At 39.5% G+C, this 19,271-nt stretch overlaps 1 protein-coding gene across 1 annotated transcript in view; it reads left to right on the plus strand.

The window, feature by feature from the left end:
• LOC138304878 (uncharacterized) overlaps positions 1-19,271 on the plus strand; it is a 49,448-nt gene that overhangs the window by 5,243 nt on the left and 24,934 nt on the right. The window contains exon 2 of the mRNA XM_069245234.1: positions 261-623. Within this exon, the coding sequence (XP_069101335.1) occupies positions 280-623 (344 nt within the window). The 5' untranslated portion in view covers positions 261-279. The remainder of the gene's footprint in view (positions 1-260; positions 624-19,271) is intronic.

The raw sequence follows: 19,271 nt of genomic DNA on the forward strand, positions 1-19,271 counted from the left end.
TATACCCCAACCTCCATACCATGCTTCCATCCCCCACAACACCTCCAGTGTCCATATTCTATCATCATCGACAATATCCTTCCCCAATTTTCCATATCCTACCTCAATCCTCAAAATCATATTACCAGTTACACTCTTCTTATAATGATTGCCAACCTCCCCAACACTTAATGCAATTTCCTGAAAGCAATTTTGTATGTCTTGTTTTTTAATTGTATGTTTATATTTTTCACTGATGATGATGTTTTCTATTTGTACAGGTAAAATTTCACTGTAACCATGGCAACAACACTGCCAAGGATTACGCCGATCGGCACACCCGTGCCCCGTGCCGTGTCTAGTCAGCCCCGTTCATACTCCACCCCTCCCACCCCTTCTATATATGGACCTTACCCCCCTAGGGAGCTGTCGAGCTCCATGGACAATGTGTATGTACCGGGCAGGATTAACCCTCTCGCCCCTCCTCCATCTAAACGACGCATCAACATGAGTTGGGAAACATCTGAGCAACATTTACATAATCATAAAAGGAGTCAGCTTATGCAACGACGGGAACATGAACGATATCATTCAGCGTGGGCAAAGGCTTTTTACGGGTCTGTGGCGGAGCAGGAATATTACAGGTGAGTATTGAACAATAATCATAAAGTAATTAGCCTGGCTGACAAACAAATATTCAGGAATACTAATACATGTATTACAGATAAATGTAGTTAACGAGGAATGAAAAAAATATCGTTACTGTTCATCATTTCAAAATAGAGCAGGTAGCTGTCCTGACTTTGTATCAGGATGTACTTATACTCCTTAACCCTCACCCTCCATATCATACCCCCAAATAACCTTAACTCATTCACCCCTGAAATTTCATAATGGACTGATACAAGTCTATAATCAAGGAGTGCCTAAATGTTTTTTCAGGTATTAATGATTTAATAGCCTTGATAATACAGTAAGTCTTGGTTAAATTTTGTTAAATATATAATTGTAGTTATTCCCAAAAAATCACACACAGCCTGATTCATGTAATACTTACTGTAAATCAACATTTGAGTTGACTTCAGTAAAGGTTAAAGTAATATATTTGTTAGTATCTAAATTTGGCCGTACAAAATTAGACAAAAAAATATGTAAAATAATAAAAATCCACTGTATTGATTGTATCCTTATATAACTAGAGAGACTGAGACAGGTTAATATAGCTATATGTACAGATACCAGTATATCCGTGGACTGAGACAGGTTAATTATAAGATAACTATATGTACAGATACCAGTATATCCGTGGACTGAGACAGGTTAATATAACAATGTGTACAGATACCAGTATATCCGTGGACTGAGACAGGTTAATATAACTATATGTACAGATACCAGTATATATCCGTGGACTGAGACAGGTTGATATAACTATATGTACAGATACCAGTATATCCGTGGACTGAGACAGGTTAATATAACAATGTGTACAGATACCAGTATATCCGTGGACTGAGACAGGTTAATATAACTATATGTACAGATACCAGTATATCCGTGGACTGAGATACCAGTATATCCGTGGACTGAGACAGGTTAATATAACTATATGTACAGATACCAGTATATATCCGTGGACTGAGACAGGTTGATATAACTATATGTACAGATACCAGTATATCCGTGGACTGAGACAGGTTAATATAACTATATGTACAGATACCAGTATATATGTGTACAGATACCAGTATATCCATGGACTGAGATACCAGTATATCCAAGCACTGAGACAGATTAATATAACTATGTGTACAGATACCAGTATATCCGTGGACAGAGACAGGTTGATATACCTATATGTACAGATACCAGTATATCTGTGGACTGAGACAGGTTAATATAACTATATGTACAGATACCAGTATATCTGTGGACTGAGACAGGTTGATATACCTATATGTACAGATACCAGTATATCTGTGGACTGAGACAGGTTAATATAACTATATGTACAGATACCAGTATATCCGTGGACTGAGACAGGTTGATATAACTATATGTACAGATACCAGTATATCCGTGGACTGAGACAGGTTAATATAAATATATGTACAGATACCAGTATATCCGTGGACTGAGACAGGTTAATATAACTATATGTACAGATACCAGTATATCCGTGGACTGAGATACCAGTATATCCGTGGACTGAGACAGGTTAATATAACTATATGTACAGATACCAGTATATCCGTGGACTGAGACAGGTTAATATAACTATATGTACAGATACCAGTATATCCGTGGACTGAGACAGGTTAATATAACTATATGTACAGATACCAGTATATCCGTGGACTGAGATACCAGTATATCCGTGGACTGAGACAGGTTGATATAACTATATGTACAGATACCAGTATATCCGTGGACAGAGACAGGTTAATATAACTATGTGTACAGATACCAGTATATCCGTGGACTGAGATATCAGTATATATATTGGACTGAAACTGTATAAATCATTGAATAGTCTGAACAAAAATATCCTACAGACTCTATAAAAGACATTTTCCATCTTAAAATTATTTAAATATGAATATAAAATTATTTAATGATACCAGTACTTCAAATGAAATAAATAAACATTCTATGATAGTAAGACTGTACAGGTATATCCAGTAATAAAATCTATATCAAAGTGTTATAACGTGTCTATACTCTTAAAATTAAGAATGAATCAAACCCATTATTATTTTCTAGCATTATCATTATTTCGGATATTCAAAGATGTATCAGAAAAATCTATTCAGAACTATTGAAGATCGATTGGGGCGGTTAAATGGTTCATTACTGAAAAATCACATGTGAATTTGTTATCACCTCTAAAAGTGTTGATTTAAATTCAGCTCAGTGAGGTTATTGAGTTTAATCTAGTCAAAAAAGGTTTTAATCACTGTTTGAATATGCAGCGATGTATAAAAGATCTTAGTATGTAAATAAGGGGCTGATTGCTACTCCATACGCTATATTCTTACTGTGTGTGTGTTTTGACTTCATACAGCCGAACTCGGCCTCGAATTGTGAAGTATTTATATCAAATCTCCCATTCTCCACTACACTCAATTCTTATGTAAACCTTGATAAGACCCTACTTGATCCTCTCCGATGGAGGTGTGACGTGGAATGGAGTCAGGGATGTAATTTATTTCCATATATATAACTAGAAAGACTATAAAAAACTTTGTAGAGCGTTTATGAATTGGTAGTAAAAATTCAACAGTTAAAGTGGCCGTAAGTGTAAGTAAAACAACGGCAGTTAGTGGTACGATAACTCAGGCTAATCAATACAAGACTATACGGGGTCCGTGGGTAGGTGTCCACCCGACACATATATGTTAGCCACATCGCTACCTCAGAGATGGAAGGTGCTCTGTAATATTTCATAATGTTAGTATATATGACACTTCATTATCAACAGATTTATCAAGAAATCCTAAAAAAAATACTTCTTTAGAAATAATGATAAAGATTAATGTCTGCCATGAATGTCTTCTATGACATAATATCCTGCAACTGATTGATGATAAGACCACGCGACTCGAGGATTATAGATTTGTTGGTGACCTCTTGTTCAAATAGATGGGGCCATGGAAACTGAGTGGATAAAGTGTCCGACAGTGTCCCAATTAACCTAGACCACCTCTCCCTGGGTTTCAAGTTGAATCCCAAGTGGTTCAGTTGTTTAGTATTGATGGTGTAGTAGGTTGGTATCTTTGGCTGATTTCATCCACCTCCTAAATCTGACTGTGGCTAACACATCCATAAATGACCCTTGCCGTAATTTGGGCATAAAAAAAATAAAACTCAGATAGATATGTTTGACAGTTCCCAGTTGTTGATGGTATTCGGGAGTACGTCAGACGGTACTTAGGTGTTTTTTCCTCTGGAGACTTTGCATTCCCTCTTAGTGGCAAATACATTAGACCAGTGATAATCTTGACACCAATAGTCAGAAAATGTCGCAATTTGGATTGAAATATCAGCAACAGATTTTATCATTCCCCAGTCCGAGAACTTTACAATCCGGACAATTTGAGTTGGGGACGCAAGTGTTTAGATTATCAAGGGTTCTTCATTGTATTTGCTATGTGATTCTACATTTAAATGTAACCCGTCCTGTTTGTTGGTAGAAAAATTTTGATAATTTCACGGTTACTCCACGATGATATGTCCTATTTATCGATTATGTGACTTACATTCTTCACAGTTTGGTTAATGCTAAAATCCGCCTGGTCCTAACTTGTGTGTATGTTTGTACACGAGGGATCTGGAGAACTTTGGGGAGATAATAATTAAGTTACCTACAATATTGACACAGCTTACAGTGAGTAATATAAGAAATTCTACTGTTACCAGTAATACCAGACTGCCATGATGTAGCCTGGTCTGTCTTCAGACCTAATCCCGCAGGATTATCCCTGGTATATACACAATGACAAACATTTCATGATAAACCTCAAGTCTGTTATTCATCGATCTAATGGTGAATTATATTTATTATGTATGCATTAGAAATATGGTAATTACACCATTAGGTGAAATACAGTGAATTATAATTATGATATACACAAAGTATCACTGTATCGTAAGTAAATATATAGATGCATTATTTTACATATATATTTATTCATTTAGAATACCCAACTGTTGTGAATGAGCGAGTCATATAGGTTTATCTAGCTAGTTCATTTGTAATTATAAACACCATCCATTTAACACTTTAGGAATACTTCTGTTTGAGATTAAGCCTATATAATTGTTTGTAACTATGATGTCATAGTCCTTATTTGGTAAATATATTTAATATTACCAAGACACCTGCCTGAGGTTTAGACATTCAATGCTGATACAGGTTGATATCACCAACTTTATACTGAAACAAAATGTTTAGGGGATTCATGATCATGAAAGTTTTATTTCATTATTGACCATGTTAATTGCAGAGCTGAACAAATAAGATACCGGTAGGTAAAAACTAGTTTTAGTTTATCATATGGTTCTATAGGGAGTTTTATTTGGGGGAAATTTCATACGGATTCAGTTGATATTTACAGGTCTTAACACACCACTGAGGCTACATGTATTTGGTATCAGTATCTTTTATTAATTTCATGCTTGCTTAAATTGAAGTGGCCAGTCTTTGGATATTACATGTTTTTTCTCAAATAATGGAAATCTTAATTAATCCCGTTTTAATTGGGATAAAAGCAGAAATTTGGTTGAAAAGCAGCATAGATTTAGATTGTAGATAGATAATATATACTTATTTTTATTAATGAATGGAAATGTTTAACCAGATGAAATTTAGCACACATTATATTGCACATTTGCTAATTAATTCAGAAGCTTATCACTTAATTACATTTACACTTGCATATGTAAATATTGATTGCTTATACATTTAGTAGAATGGGGAGATGGTTTGACTTTGTGGTTGGGGATTATTTAGTAACATTGGTTATTTTATACAGAGTAAATAGCTGGGTGTTTTTAATTTATTTCAGTCCAATATACATTGTAAAAAGTATAGGGATGTGATCGATATATATATATATATATATATATATATATATAGAGAGAGAGAGAGAGAGAGAGAGAGAACAAAACATCTAACAAACAAACTGAAATTCAATATTATTGGTAAGATTTCAAATCAAGGGGAGATAATCTTGTATAAGACATGAGAATTCATACTTTGTAGTGCACACATTACCTTTCTATGACCAGATGGCTAGAGATCTTAGGTATCAATGTTGTTATACAAGTAATACATAGCAATGTACTATAATAAAATTTATTAATTAAGAAGTCATGATATAAGTTATATAGAATGCACTACAATTACCCCCCCTCCACCTTCGGTAATAATACATGTAAGTTAATATGATCACGTGTCTATATCCCCCCTCCACCTTTGGTAGTTATACATGTAAGTTGGTATGATCCCGTTTCTATATCCCCCCTCCACCTTTGGTAGTTATACATGTAAGTTGGTATAATCCCGTTTCTATATCCCCCCTCCACCTTTGGTAGTTATACATGTCCCCCCCTCCACCTTTGGTAGTTATACATGTAAGTTGGTATGATCCCGTTTCTATATCCCCCCTCCACCTTTGGTAGTTATACATGTAAGTTGGTATGATCCTGTGTCTATATCCCCCCTCCACCTTTGGTAGTTATACATGTAGTTGGTATGATCCGTTCTATATCCCCCCCTCCACCTTTGGTAGTTATACATGTAAGTTGGTATGATCCCGTGTCTATATCCCCCCTCCACCTTTGGTAGTTATACATGTAAGTTGGTATGATCCGTGTCTATATCCCCCCTCCACCTTTGGTAGTTATACATGTAAGTTGGTATGATCCCGTGTCTATATCCCCCCTCCACCTTTGGTAGTTATACATGTAAGTTGGTATGATCCTGTGTCTATATCCCCCCTCCACCTTTGGTAGTTATACATGTAAGTTGGTATGATCCCGTGTCTATATCCCCCCTCCACCTTTGGTAGTTATACATGTAAGTTGGTATGATCCGTGTCTATATCCCCCCTCCACCTTTGGTAGTTATACATGTAAGTTGGTATGATCCTGTGTCTATATCCCCCCTCCACCTTTGGTAGTTATACATGTAAGTTGGTATGATCCCGTGTCTATATCCCCCCCTCCACCTTTGGTAGTTATACATGTAAGTTGGTATGATCCCGTTTCTATATCCCCCCTCCACCTTTGGTAGTTATACATGTAAGTTGGTATGATCCTGTGTCTATATCCCCCCTCCACCTTTGGTAGTTATACATGTCCCCCCTCCACCTTTGGTAGTTATACATGTAAGTTGGTATGATCCCGTGTCTATATCCCCCTCCACCTTTGGTAGTTATACATGTAAGTTGGTATGATCCTGTGTCTATATCCCCCCTCCACCTTTGGTAGTTATACATGTCCCCCCTCCACCTTTGGTAGTTATACATGTAAGTTGGTATGATCCCGTGTCTATATCCCCCCTCCACCTTTGGTAGTTATACATGTAAGTTGGTATGATCCTGTGTCTATATCCCCCCTCCACCTTTGGTAGTTATACATGTCCCCCCTCCACCTTTGGTAGTTATACATGTAAGTTGGTATGATCCCGTGTCTATATCCCCCCTCCACCTTTGGTAGTTATACATGTCCCCCCTCCACCTTTGGTAGTTATACATGTAAGTTGGTATGATCCCGTGTCTATATCCCCCCTCCACCTTTGGTAGTTATACATGTAAGTTGGTATGATCCTGTGTCTATATCCCCCCTCCACCTTTGGTAGTTATACATGTAAGTTGGTATGATCCCGTGTCTATATCCCCCCCTCCACCTTTGGTAGTTATACATGTAAGTTGGTATGATCCCGTGTCTATATCCCCCCTCCACCTTTGGTAGTTATACATGTAAGTTGGTATGATCCTGTGTCTATATCCCCCCTCCACCTTTGGTAGTTATACATGTAAGTTGGTATGATCCTGTGTCTATATCCCCCCTCCACCTTTGGTAGTTATACATGTAAGTTGGTATGATCCCGTTTCTATATCCCCCCTCCACCTTTGGTAGTTATACATGTAAGTTGGTATGATCCCGTGTGTCTATATCCCCCCTCCACGTTTGGTAGTTATACATGTAAGTTGGTATGATCCCGTGTCTATATCCCCCCTCCACCTTTGGTAGTTATACATGTAAGTTGGTATGATCCTGTGTCTATATCCCCCCTCCACCTTCGGTAGTTATACATGTAAATTGGTATGATCCCGTGTCTGTATCCACCCCTCCACCTTTGGTAGTTATACATGTAAGTTGGTATGATCCTGTGTCTATATCCCCCCTCCACCTTTGGTAGTTATACATGTAAGTTGGTATGATCCTGTGTCTATATCCCCCCTCCACCTTTGGTAGTTATACATGTCCCCCTCCACCTTTGGTAGTTATACATGTAAGTTGGTATGATCCCGTTTCTATATCCCCCCTCCACCTTTGGTAGTTATACATGTAAGTTGCTATGATCCTGTGTCTATATCCCCCCTCCACCTTTGGTAAGTTATACATGTAAGTTGGTATGATCCCGTTTCTATATCCCCCCTCCACCTTTGGTAGTTATACATGTAAGTTGGTATGATCCCGTTTCTATATCCCCCCTCCACCTTTGGTAGTTATACATGTAAGTTGGTATGATCCTGTGTCTATATCCCCCCTCCACCTTTGGTAGTTATACATGTAAGTTGGCATGATCCCGTTTCTATATCCCCCCTCCACCTTTGGTAGTTATACATGTAAGTTGGTATGATCCTGTGTCTATATCCCCCCTCCACCTTTGGTAGTTATACATGTAAGTTGGTATGATCCCGTGTCTATATCCCCCCTCCACCTTTGGTAGTTATACATGTAAGTTGGTATGATCCCGTTTCTATATCCCCCCTCCACCTTTGGTAGTTATACATGTAAGTTGGTATGATCCTGTGTCTATATCCCCCCTCCACCTTTGGTAGTTATACATGTAAGTTGGTATGATCCCGTGTCTATATCCCCCCTCCACCTTTGGTAGTTATACATGTAAGTTGGTATGATCCTGTTTCTATATCCCCCCTCCACCTTTGGTAGTTATACATGTAAGTTGGTATGATCCTGTGTCTATATCCCCCCTCCACCTTTGGTAGTTATACATGATCCGTCTATATCCCCCCTCCACCTTTGGTAGTTATACATGTAAGTTGGTATGATCCTGTTTCTGTATCCCCCCTCCACCTTTGGTAGTTATACATGTTAGTTGGTATGATCCCGTGTCTATATCCCCCCTCCACCTTTCAGTAGTTATACATGTAAGTTGGTATGATCCCGTTTCTATATCCCCCCTCCACCTTTTAGTAGTTTTACATTACATATGTAAGTTGGTATGATCCTGTGTCTATATCCCCCCTCCACCTTTGGTAGTTATACATGTAAGTTGGATATGATTCCGTGTCTATATCCCCCCCCTCCACCTTGGTAGATCTGTCCCCCTCCACCTTTGTAGTTATACATGTAAGTTGGTATGATCCCGTGTCTATATCCACCCTCCACCTTTGGTAGTTATACATGTAAGTTGGTATGATCCTGTGTCTATATCCCCCCTCCACCTTTGGTAGTTATACATGTAAGTTGGTATGATCCCGTTTCTATATCCCCCCTCCACCTTTGGTAGTTATACATGTAAGTTGGTATGATCCTGTGTCTATATCCCCCCTCCACCTTTGGTAGTTATACATGTCCCCCCTCCACCTTTGGTAGTTATACATGTAAGTTGGTATGATCCCGTGTCTATATCCCCCCTCCACCTTTGGTAGTTATACATGTAAGTTGGTATGATCCTGTGTCTATATCCCCCCTCCACCTTTGGTAGTTATACATGTAAGTTGGTATGATCCCGTGTCTATATCCCCCCTCCACCTTTGGTAGTTATACATGTAAGTTGGTATGATCCCGTGTCTATATCCCCCCTCCACCTTTGGTAGTTATACATGTAAGTTGGTATGATCCTGTGTCTATATCCCCCCTCCACCTTTGGTAGTTATACATGTAAGTTGGTATGATCCGTGTCTATATCCCCCCTCCACCTTTGGTAGTTATACATGTAAGTTGGTATGATCCTGTGTCTATATCCCCCCTCCACCTTTGGTAGTTATACATGTAAGTTGGTATGATCCCTGTGTCCCCCCTCCACCTTTGGTAGTTATACATGTAAGTTGGTATGATCCTGTGTCTATATCCCCCCTCCACCTTTGGTAGTTATACATGTAAGTTGGTATGATCCCGTTTCTATATCCCCCCTCCACCTTTGGTAGTTATACATGTAAGTTGTATGATCCCGTGTCTATATCCCCCCTCCACCTTGGTAGTTATACATGTAAGTTGGTATGATCCCGTGTCTATATCCCCCCTCCACCTTTGGTAGTTATACATGTAAGTTGGTATGATCCCGTTTCTATATCCCCCCTCCACCTTTGGTAGTTATACATGTAAGTTGGTATGATCCCGTGTCTATATCCCCCCTCCACCTTTGGTAGTTATACATGTAAGTTGGTATGATCCCGTGTCTATATCCCCCCTCCACCTTTGGTAGTTATACATGTAAGTTGGTATGATCCCGTTTCTATATCCCCCCTCCACCTTTGGTAGTTATACATGTAAGTTATGTATGATCCGTGTCTATATCCCCCCTCCACCTTTGGTAGTTATACATGTAAGTTGGTATGATCCCGTTTCTATATCCCCCCTCACCTTTGTGTATCCCTCCACCTTTGGTAGTTATACATGTAAGTTGGTATGATCCCGTTTCTATATCCCCCCTCCACCTTTGGTAGTTATACATGTAAGTTGGTATGATCCTGTGTCTATATCCCCCCTCCACCTTTGGTAGTTATACATGTAAGTTGGTATGATCCCGTGTTATATCCCCCCTCCACCTTTGGTAGTTATATATCCCCCCTCCACCTTTGGTAGTTATACATGTAAGTTGGTATGATCCCGTGTCTATATCCCCCCTCCACCTTTGGTAGTTATACATGTAAGTTGGTATGATCCCGTGTCTATATCCCCCCTCCACCTTTGGTAGTTATACATGTAAGTTGGTATGATCCCGTTTCTATATCCCCCCTCCACCTTTGGTAGTTATACATGTAAGTTGGTATGATCCCGTGTCTATATCCCCCCTCCACCTTTGGTAGTTATACATGTAAGTTGGTATGATCCCGTGTCTATATCCCCCCTCCACCTTTGGTAGTTATACATGTAAGTTGGTATGATCCCGTTTCTATATCCCCCCTCCACCTTTGGTAGTTATACATGTAAGTTGGTATGATCCTGTGTCTATATCCCCCCTCCACCTTTGGTAGTTATACATGTAAGTTGGTATGATCCCGTGTCTATATCCCCCCTCCACCTTTGGTAGTTATACATGTAAGTTGGTATGATCCCGTTTCTATATCCCCCCTCCACCTTTGGTAGTTATACATGTAAGTTGGTATGATCCCGTGTCTATATCCCCCCTCCACCTTTGGTAGTTATACATGTAAGTTGGTATGATCCCGTTTCTATATCCCCCCTCCACCTTTGGTAGTTATACATGTAAGTTGGTATGATCCCATGTCTATATCCCCCCTCCACCTTTGGTAGTTATACATGTAAGTTGGTATGATCCTGTGTCTATATCCCCCCTCCACCTTTGGTAGTTATACATGTAAGTTGGTATGATCCCATGTCTATATCCCCCCTCCACCTTTGGTAGTTATACATGTAAGTTGGTATGATCCTGTGTCTATATCCCCCCTCCACCTTTGGTAGTTATACATGTAAGTTGGTATGATCCCGTGTCTATATCCCCCCTCCACCTTTGGTAGTTATACATGTAAGTTGGTATGATCCCGTGTCTATATCCCCCCTCCACCTTTGGTAGTTATACATGTAAGTTGGTATGATCCGTGTGTCTATATCCCCCCTCCACCTTTGGTTGTTATACATGTAAGTTGGTATGATCCCGTGTCTATATCCCCCCTCCACCTTTGGTAGTTTATACATGTAAGTTGGTATGATCCCGTGTCTATATCCCCCCTCCACCTTTGGTAGTTATACATGTAAGTTGGTATGATCCCGTGTCTGTATCCCCCCTCCACCTTTGGTAGTTATACATGTCCCCCCTCCACCTTTGGTAGTTATACATGTAAGTTGGTATGATCCCGTGTCTATATCCCCCCTCCACCTTTGGTAGTTATACATGTAAGTTGGTATGATCCCGTGTCTATATCCCCCCTCCACCTTTGGTAGTTATACATGTAAGTTGGTATGATCCCGTGTCTATATCCCCCCTCCACCTTTGGTAGTTATACATGTAAGTTGGTATGATCCCGTGTCTATATCCCCCCTCCACCTTTGGTAGTTATACATGTAAGTTGGTATGATCCCGTGTCTATATCCCCCCTCCACCTTTGGTAGTTATACATGTAAGTTGGTATGATCCCGTGTCTATATCCCCCCTCCACCTTTGGTAGTTATACATGTAAGTTGGTATGATCCTGTGTCTATATCCCCCCTCCACCTTTGGTAGTTATACATGTAAGTTGGTATGATCCCGTGTCTATATCCCCCCTCCACCTTTGGTAGTTATACATGTAAGTTGGTATGATCCTGTGTCTATATCCCCCCTCCACCTTTGGTAGTTATACATGTAAGTTGGTATGATCCTGTGTCTATATCCCCCCTCCACCTTTGGTAGTTATACATGTAAGTTGGTATGATCCCGTTTCTATATCCCCCCTCCACCTTTGGTAGTTATACATGTAAGTTGGTATGATCCCGTGTCTATATCCCCCCTCCACCTTTGGTAGTTATACATGTAAGTTGGTATGATCCCGTTTCTATATCCCCCCTCCACCTTTGGTAGTTATACATGTAAGTTGGTATGATCCCGTGTCTATATCCCCCCTCCACCTTTGGTAGTTATACATGTAAGTTGGTATGATCCCGTGTCTATATCCCCCCTCCACCTTTGGTAGTTATACATGTAAGTTGGTATGATCCCGTGTCTATATCCCCCCCTCCACCTTTGGTAGTTATACATGTAAGTTGGTATGATCCCGTGTCTATATCCCCTCTCCACCTTTGGTAGTTATACATGTAAGTTGGTATGATCCCGTGTCTATATCCCCCCTCCACCTTTGGTAGTTATACATGTAAGTTGGTATGATCCTGTGTCTATATCCCCCCTCCACCTTTGGTAGTTATACATGTAAGTTGGTATGATCCCGTGTCTATATCCCCCCTCCACCTTTGGTAGTTATACATGTAAGTTGGTATGATCCCGTGTCTATATCCCCCCTCCACTTTGGTAGTTATACATGTAAGTTGGTATGATCCCGTGTCTATATCCCCCCTCCACCTTTGGTAGTTATACATGTAAGTTGGTATGATCCCGTGTCTATATCCCCCCTCCACCTTTGGTAGTTATACATGTAAGTTGGTATGATCCCGTGTCTATATCCCCCCTCCACCTTTGGTAGTTATACATGTAAGTTGGTATGATCCCGTGTCTATATCCCCCCTCCACCTTTGGTAGTTATACATGTAAGTTGGTATGATCCCGTGTCTATATCCCCCCTCCACCTTTGGTAGTTATACATGTAAGTTGGTATGATCCTGTGTCTATATCCCCCCTCCACCTTTGGTAGTTATACATGTAAGTTGGTATGATCCCGTGTCTATATCTCGTTACCTATTAGATGACAGACAGATTAAAACTACTGTTTTATACACAGATCAGGATTAACCTACTGAGATATCACGGCTAATCCACCACATACAGTATAGGAGTTGTACAACACACTGACAATATACATACACAAATAGAGTACCCCGTTATAGACAGAACAATATACACTGTCTCTGCTATCTCCGGCTCACAGATTATCAAATTTCAGCTGTTATTGGATTAATCTGACGGGTAGAAAAAAAATGGGTAATAGAGGAAAATGTTAAATTATTGAAGCGTTGGTGAATGAGAAAATTGCTGTGGACAATACGAGTTTTACTCAAGTAAATGAGAAATGCTGCGTTGACAGACAATGCAATTTTACGTTGGACAATGGGGCTTTGAATTTTCTCTGTTGAACGCTATTGAAATCATGGAGCTATTAGAATGACTACTTATCCAATATATTAGTGAAAACTAGTTCATACTTATATATCTACAGTTAGGACTGAGTACTTAAACTGCTAAAAGGCCCATGCTTTCTGACAAGTAGCAGCACATATAGTGTTTGTGGAACATGTATTGTACATTTTAAACAACCTTGCCTGTAGGTGATTAAGATTTTTAACCTCAAATAAAAGTTTGTCTTTAGTTCTCAAATACAGATCACATACATTGTATACCAAATAATCCTGATTTTAACAGAAAATCTTCTTTGTGGTTGAACTGTTTTTGTTTTCTATGACTATCACTAAAGAAATCATAGAACCTAACGCTACAAGCTGGTATGATACACTGATAATTATAGAAGTTCTTTGCTGTGAATAAATTTTGCGATGTCAAGCAAGTCTGTGGAAATTCTCTTTTATGGAATCAAATGAAGACAAACATCTTTCACTTTGTTACTAATTGGCTTAGATAAATGTTCGAGCATGCATTGATGGTACTATTTTGATTGCAAATTTGCCTAATTTGTGAGTGCTCAAAATTGCATGTGAAATCTATTTGATTATACAGTTCTTGTAATACATCCTATGATTTGTACTACTACCTCTACACAAAGTACAGCTAGAAATTAATTACCAATATCTAATATGTTCTAACAATCTTAAAACGACACAGCTTTCCTTTTAATAATCCATTGATGAATGGCATCAATATTTTGAGGAAAATGAATGAAGGCATGATGCATGTAATTATTGGAAATAGAAACTCCCCGAACACTATTAAGATATAAAAAGAGACTTTGAATGATGCTGTCTAAAACTTTCTATAGACTAAGGACATGAATAAAAATCTATTTGTTGACTGTTGAAAGTCTTTTGGCGGAGAAAGTCAACAAATCTTTACAATTAGATATAATGTAGAAGTGTGACCGATTTGACGGTAGATCTGGTCTCAATGATACGCGGGTCGTACTTTGGTTGGTGTGGCCTTTGGGATATGTGTATATCTTGTCATTATATATATATACCTTGTGTTTTACTGTGGAACTGTTTGTAATTGATATGGGAAGGTCGCCAAAACCAGCAGGATCCCAACTTAAAGAACATTTCTCTTCTATAGAGATACACATTCTCGTCATGTAAATATAATTGAAGTGATATAATATCATCAATTATCCCTGACTGAATGCTCCTTTTCACTACCTTTAAATGGAACGGTCTCAAGACGTGTGTGTGTTGAAAACTTAATGAGCAGAATGTATTGGGTGAATTGTTCGACCCGGCCCATCATAAAACCTTTTGAAACTTAAAATAAGGTTATTAATGTTCCAATGAGGGATAAAAAAAACTCTACGTCCGACTATCGAGGCCTTCGTCATTTCAGCGAGGTATGATTGATTTGGTCTCACCTGATGGTTAGTGTTTGATTGTGCCTATGAAGTTCCGGGGAAGGTATTGATCTTGGAGCTTGAAATGAACGTTAGGAAATGTTAAATGGCTGTCATGGGGTCCAACATATCCGTGGAATTCCCCTATTAGATTTATCATAGGTTTCTGAACTTCAGAAAACAGCGCCAGCAGATTTGTGATTTACCTGTACCATTTAATAAGAATCAATAATTAAAAGTCACCTGTGTTAATGTTTAGATTGTTTCTCTGTTTACTCTCAGTCCTTAAAATCTATAAACTGGATAGGATTAACATGTCACGCTGTGCTTTAGTTTATCTACAGAGCTTTGCATAAACATTATAGTGTATTCGCAACAAACATAATATTTTTTTTTATTTTTTTTCCTGACTGGATTAGTACTGACATTGATATATCATGGTAATGATTTTTTTCAGTATGATATGAACAGTTTTACATTAGACAAGTTCCATTCTACAGTACAGAAATATTGATTCTTTTATATAACACCAACTTCAAAAGAACAAAAGAAATCATTTAATGGATTTTTCCTCCTTACCTTTTTTTCCCTCCAAGGTGACAGTCGAATGGAGAAGCTGTACATTAAACAGATAATGGGGGATGTGTGACCTGCTAGATACAAACCTACCAGGGCAGTAGATAGATTTTGGTTGAATTTGTAAAACAAGATAGTGATAAAACAGCTCCTTGACACACTGCAACATACACGCTGCTTTGAGCATGTATTCCTACCAAACATTTTAATATGTAAGTCATTTACCCGGTATTGAAATTATAAAAAATAAAATGTTGAATCATTTTGACAGGGGAAAATGGCCAGATATCTGATAAAGTTAAATCTTCAGCAACAACGAAGAGTTTGGCAAGGGTGGTCACTACATTCCATGTTGTTACTTATTAAAGTTCTAAAAGAAGTTAGTACACTGAAACACACATACTATCAAGCTATCGTGTATTTCAAACCTAAAAAGGCTAATTGCTGCTTGATGAATCCCCCTTGGCATTGACAGGTCAGACATTTAAATAAAGTCCAGCCATTTTATACAGTAATATGGTAATAGTAATGGCTGGAGATATTGTTGTACTAACAACAAAGACACCAGAATTAGTAAGGCTATTAAAGTGCTTGTCATGGTGTTTGTTTGGTAAATCACCCGGTCAACAGCTAAGGTCATCAGCGAAGAGGTAGTTAGCTTGTGACTTAATTACATCTTGAACAGTTATAAATATAACTTTCATGGCAAATTTCACTGTCAATCTTTCATTTGTAAATACAGAATCATAGCTTTCATTGCCAAGCTGTTTCGAACAGAACATACCAACCTTACAAACAAGGGGAGATAAGCCTGGTCCAACAGAGTCACAGTGGCATTGGGACACATTGTATTGATAAACAAGGGAAGATAAGTCTGGTCCGACGGAGGCACAATGGTATTGGGACACATTGCATTGATAGGCAAGTGGAGATAATCCTGGTCAGACAGGGCCACAGTGACATTGGGACACATTGTATTGATAGGTAAGGGGAGATAATCCTGGTCAGACAGGGCCACAGTGACATTGGGACACATTGTATTGATAAACAAGGGGAGATAATCCTGGTCAGACAGGGTTACAGTGACATTGGGACACATTATATTGATAGATAAGGGGAGATAATCCTGGTCAGACAGGGCCACAGTGACATTGGGACACATTGTATTGATAGGTAAGGGGAGATAATCCTGGTCAGACAGGGCCACAGTGACATTGGGACACATTGTATTGATAGGTAAGGGGAGATAATCCTGGTCAGACAGGGCCACAGTGACATTGGGACACATTGTATTGATAGGTAAGGGGAGATAATCCTGGTCAGACAGGGCCACAGTGACATTGGGACACATTGTATTGATAGGCAAGGGGAACAAATCCTTGTCAGACAGGGTTACAGTGACATTGGGACACATTGTATTGATAGGCAAGGGGAGATAATCCTGGTCAGACAGGGTTACAGTGACATTGGGACACATTGTATTGATAGGTAAGGGGAGATAATCCTGGTCAGACAGGGCCACAGTGACATTGGGACACATTGTATTGATAGGCAAGGGGAACAAATCCTTGTCAGACAGGGTTACAGTGACATTGGGACACATTGTATTGATAGGCAAGGGGAGATAATCCTGGTCAGACAGGGTTACAGTGACATTGGGACACATTGTATTGATAGGCAAGGGGAGATAATCCTGGTCAGACAGGGCCACAGTGACATTGGGACACATTGTATTGATAGGTAAGGGGAGATAATCCTGGTCAGACAGGGCCACAGTGACATTGGGACACATTGTATTGATAGGCAAGGGGAGATAATCCTGGTCAGACAGGGCCACAGTGACATTGGGACACATTGTATTGATAGGCAAGGGGAACAAATCCTTGTCAGACAGGGCCACAGTGACATTGGGACACATTGTATTGATAGGTAAGGGGAGATAATCCTGGTCAGACAGGGCCACAGTGACATTGGGACACATTGTATTGATAGGCAAGGGGAACAAATCCTTGTCAGACAGGGCCACAGTGACATTGGGACACATTGTATTGATAGGTAAGGGGAGATAATCCTGGTCAGACAGGGCCACAGTGACATTGGGACACATTGTATTGATAGGCAAGGGGAACAAATCCTTGTCAGACAGGGTTACAGTGACACTACACATTGGGACACATTGTATTGATAAACAAGGGGAGATAAGTCTGGTCCGACGGAGGCACAATGGCATTGGGACACATTGCATTGATAGGCAAGGGGAGATAATCCTTGTCAGACAGGGTTACAGTGACATTGGGACACATTGTATTGATAGGCAAGGGGAACAAATCCTTGTCAGACAGGGTTACAGTGACATTGGGACACATTGTATTGATAGGTAAGGGGAGATAATCCTGGTCAGACAGGGCCACAGTGACATTGGGACACATTGCATTGATAGGCAAGGGGAACAAATCCTTGTCAGACAGGGTTACAGTGACATTGGGACACATTGTATTGATAGGCAAGGGGAGATAATCCTGGTCAGACAGGGTTACAGTGACACTACACATTGGGACACATTGTATTGACACATTGTATTGATAAACAAGTGGAGATAATCCTGGTCAGACAGGGCCACAGTGACATTGGGACACATTGCATTGATAGGTAAGGGGAGATAATCCTGGTCAGACAGGGTTACAGTGACATTGGGACACATTGTATTGATAGATAAGGGGAGATAATCCTTGTCAGACAGGGTTACAGTGACACTACACATTGGGACACATTGTATTGATAAACAAGGGGAGATAATCCTGGTCAGACAGGGTTACAGTGACATTGGGACACATTGCATTGATAGGTAAGGGGAGATAATCCTTGTCAGACAGGGTTACAGTGACATTGGGACACATTATATTGATAGATAAGGGGAGATAATCCTGGTCAGACAGGGTTACAGTGACATTGGGACACATTGCATTGATAGGTAAGGGGAGATAATCCTTGTCAGACAGGGTTACAGTGACATTGGGACACATTGTATTGATAGGTAAGGGGAGATAAGCCTGGTCAGACAGGGTTACAGTGACATTGGGACACATTGTATTGATAAACAAGGGGAGATAAGCCTGGTCAGACAAAAACAAGGGGAGATAAGTCTGGGCTAGACAGGGTCACAGTGGCTTCTGGGTCACCATATATCAAAAATCAAAGGCAGATCACATTCCCATGAAGTGCTAAATGGAGATTTACTCGACTGTGACCAGATAAATTAAATGAGATACAATGTCAGAACTGGTCTGGAACGAGACCTTTATACTAATCCACTATAATCAGAGACCGACTTAGATAACCATTGTGTTATTATCAGTGTAAATCGTGTGCCACACTTTAATCAGCCATACGATATACAGTTGGGTTATATATGTGTATTTAATGTATTGCATGGTTGTGGCATTACTGGTTTTAAACTGTATAAATATGAATTAAAATTACTTGAATCATACTCATATCATGAACACTAAAAACTTGTCCACAAATTTTCTCCAGCCCTTTAGAGTCTTGCTACATATATTTTCTTAAACATCTTTACGA

The sequence above is a fragment of the Argopecten irradians genome, chromosome 12 (assembly GCF_041381155.1).
Source record: "Argopecten irradians isolate NY chromosome 12, Ai_NY, whole genome shotgun sequence".
Lineage (NCBI taxonomy): Eukaryota > Metazoa > Mollusca > Bivalvia > Pectinida > Pectinidae > Argopecten > Argopecten irradians.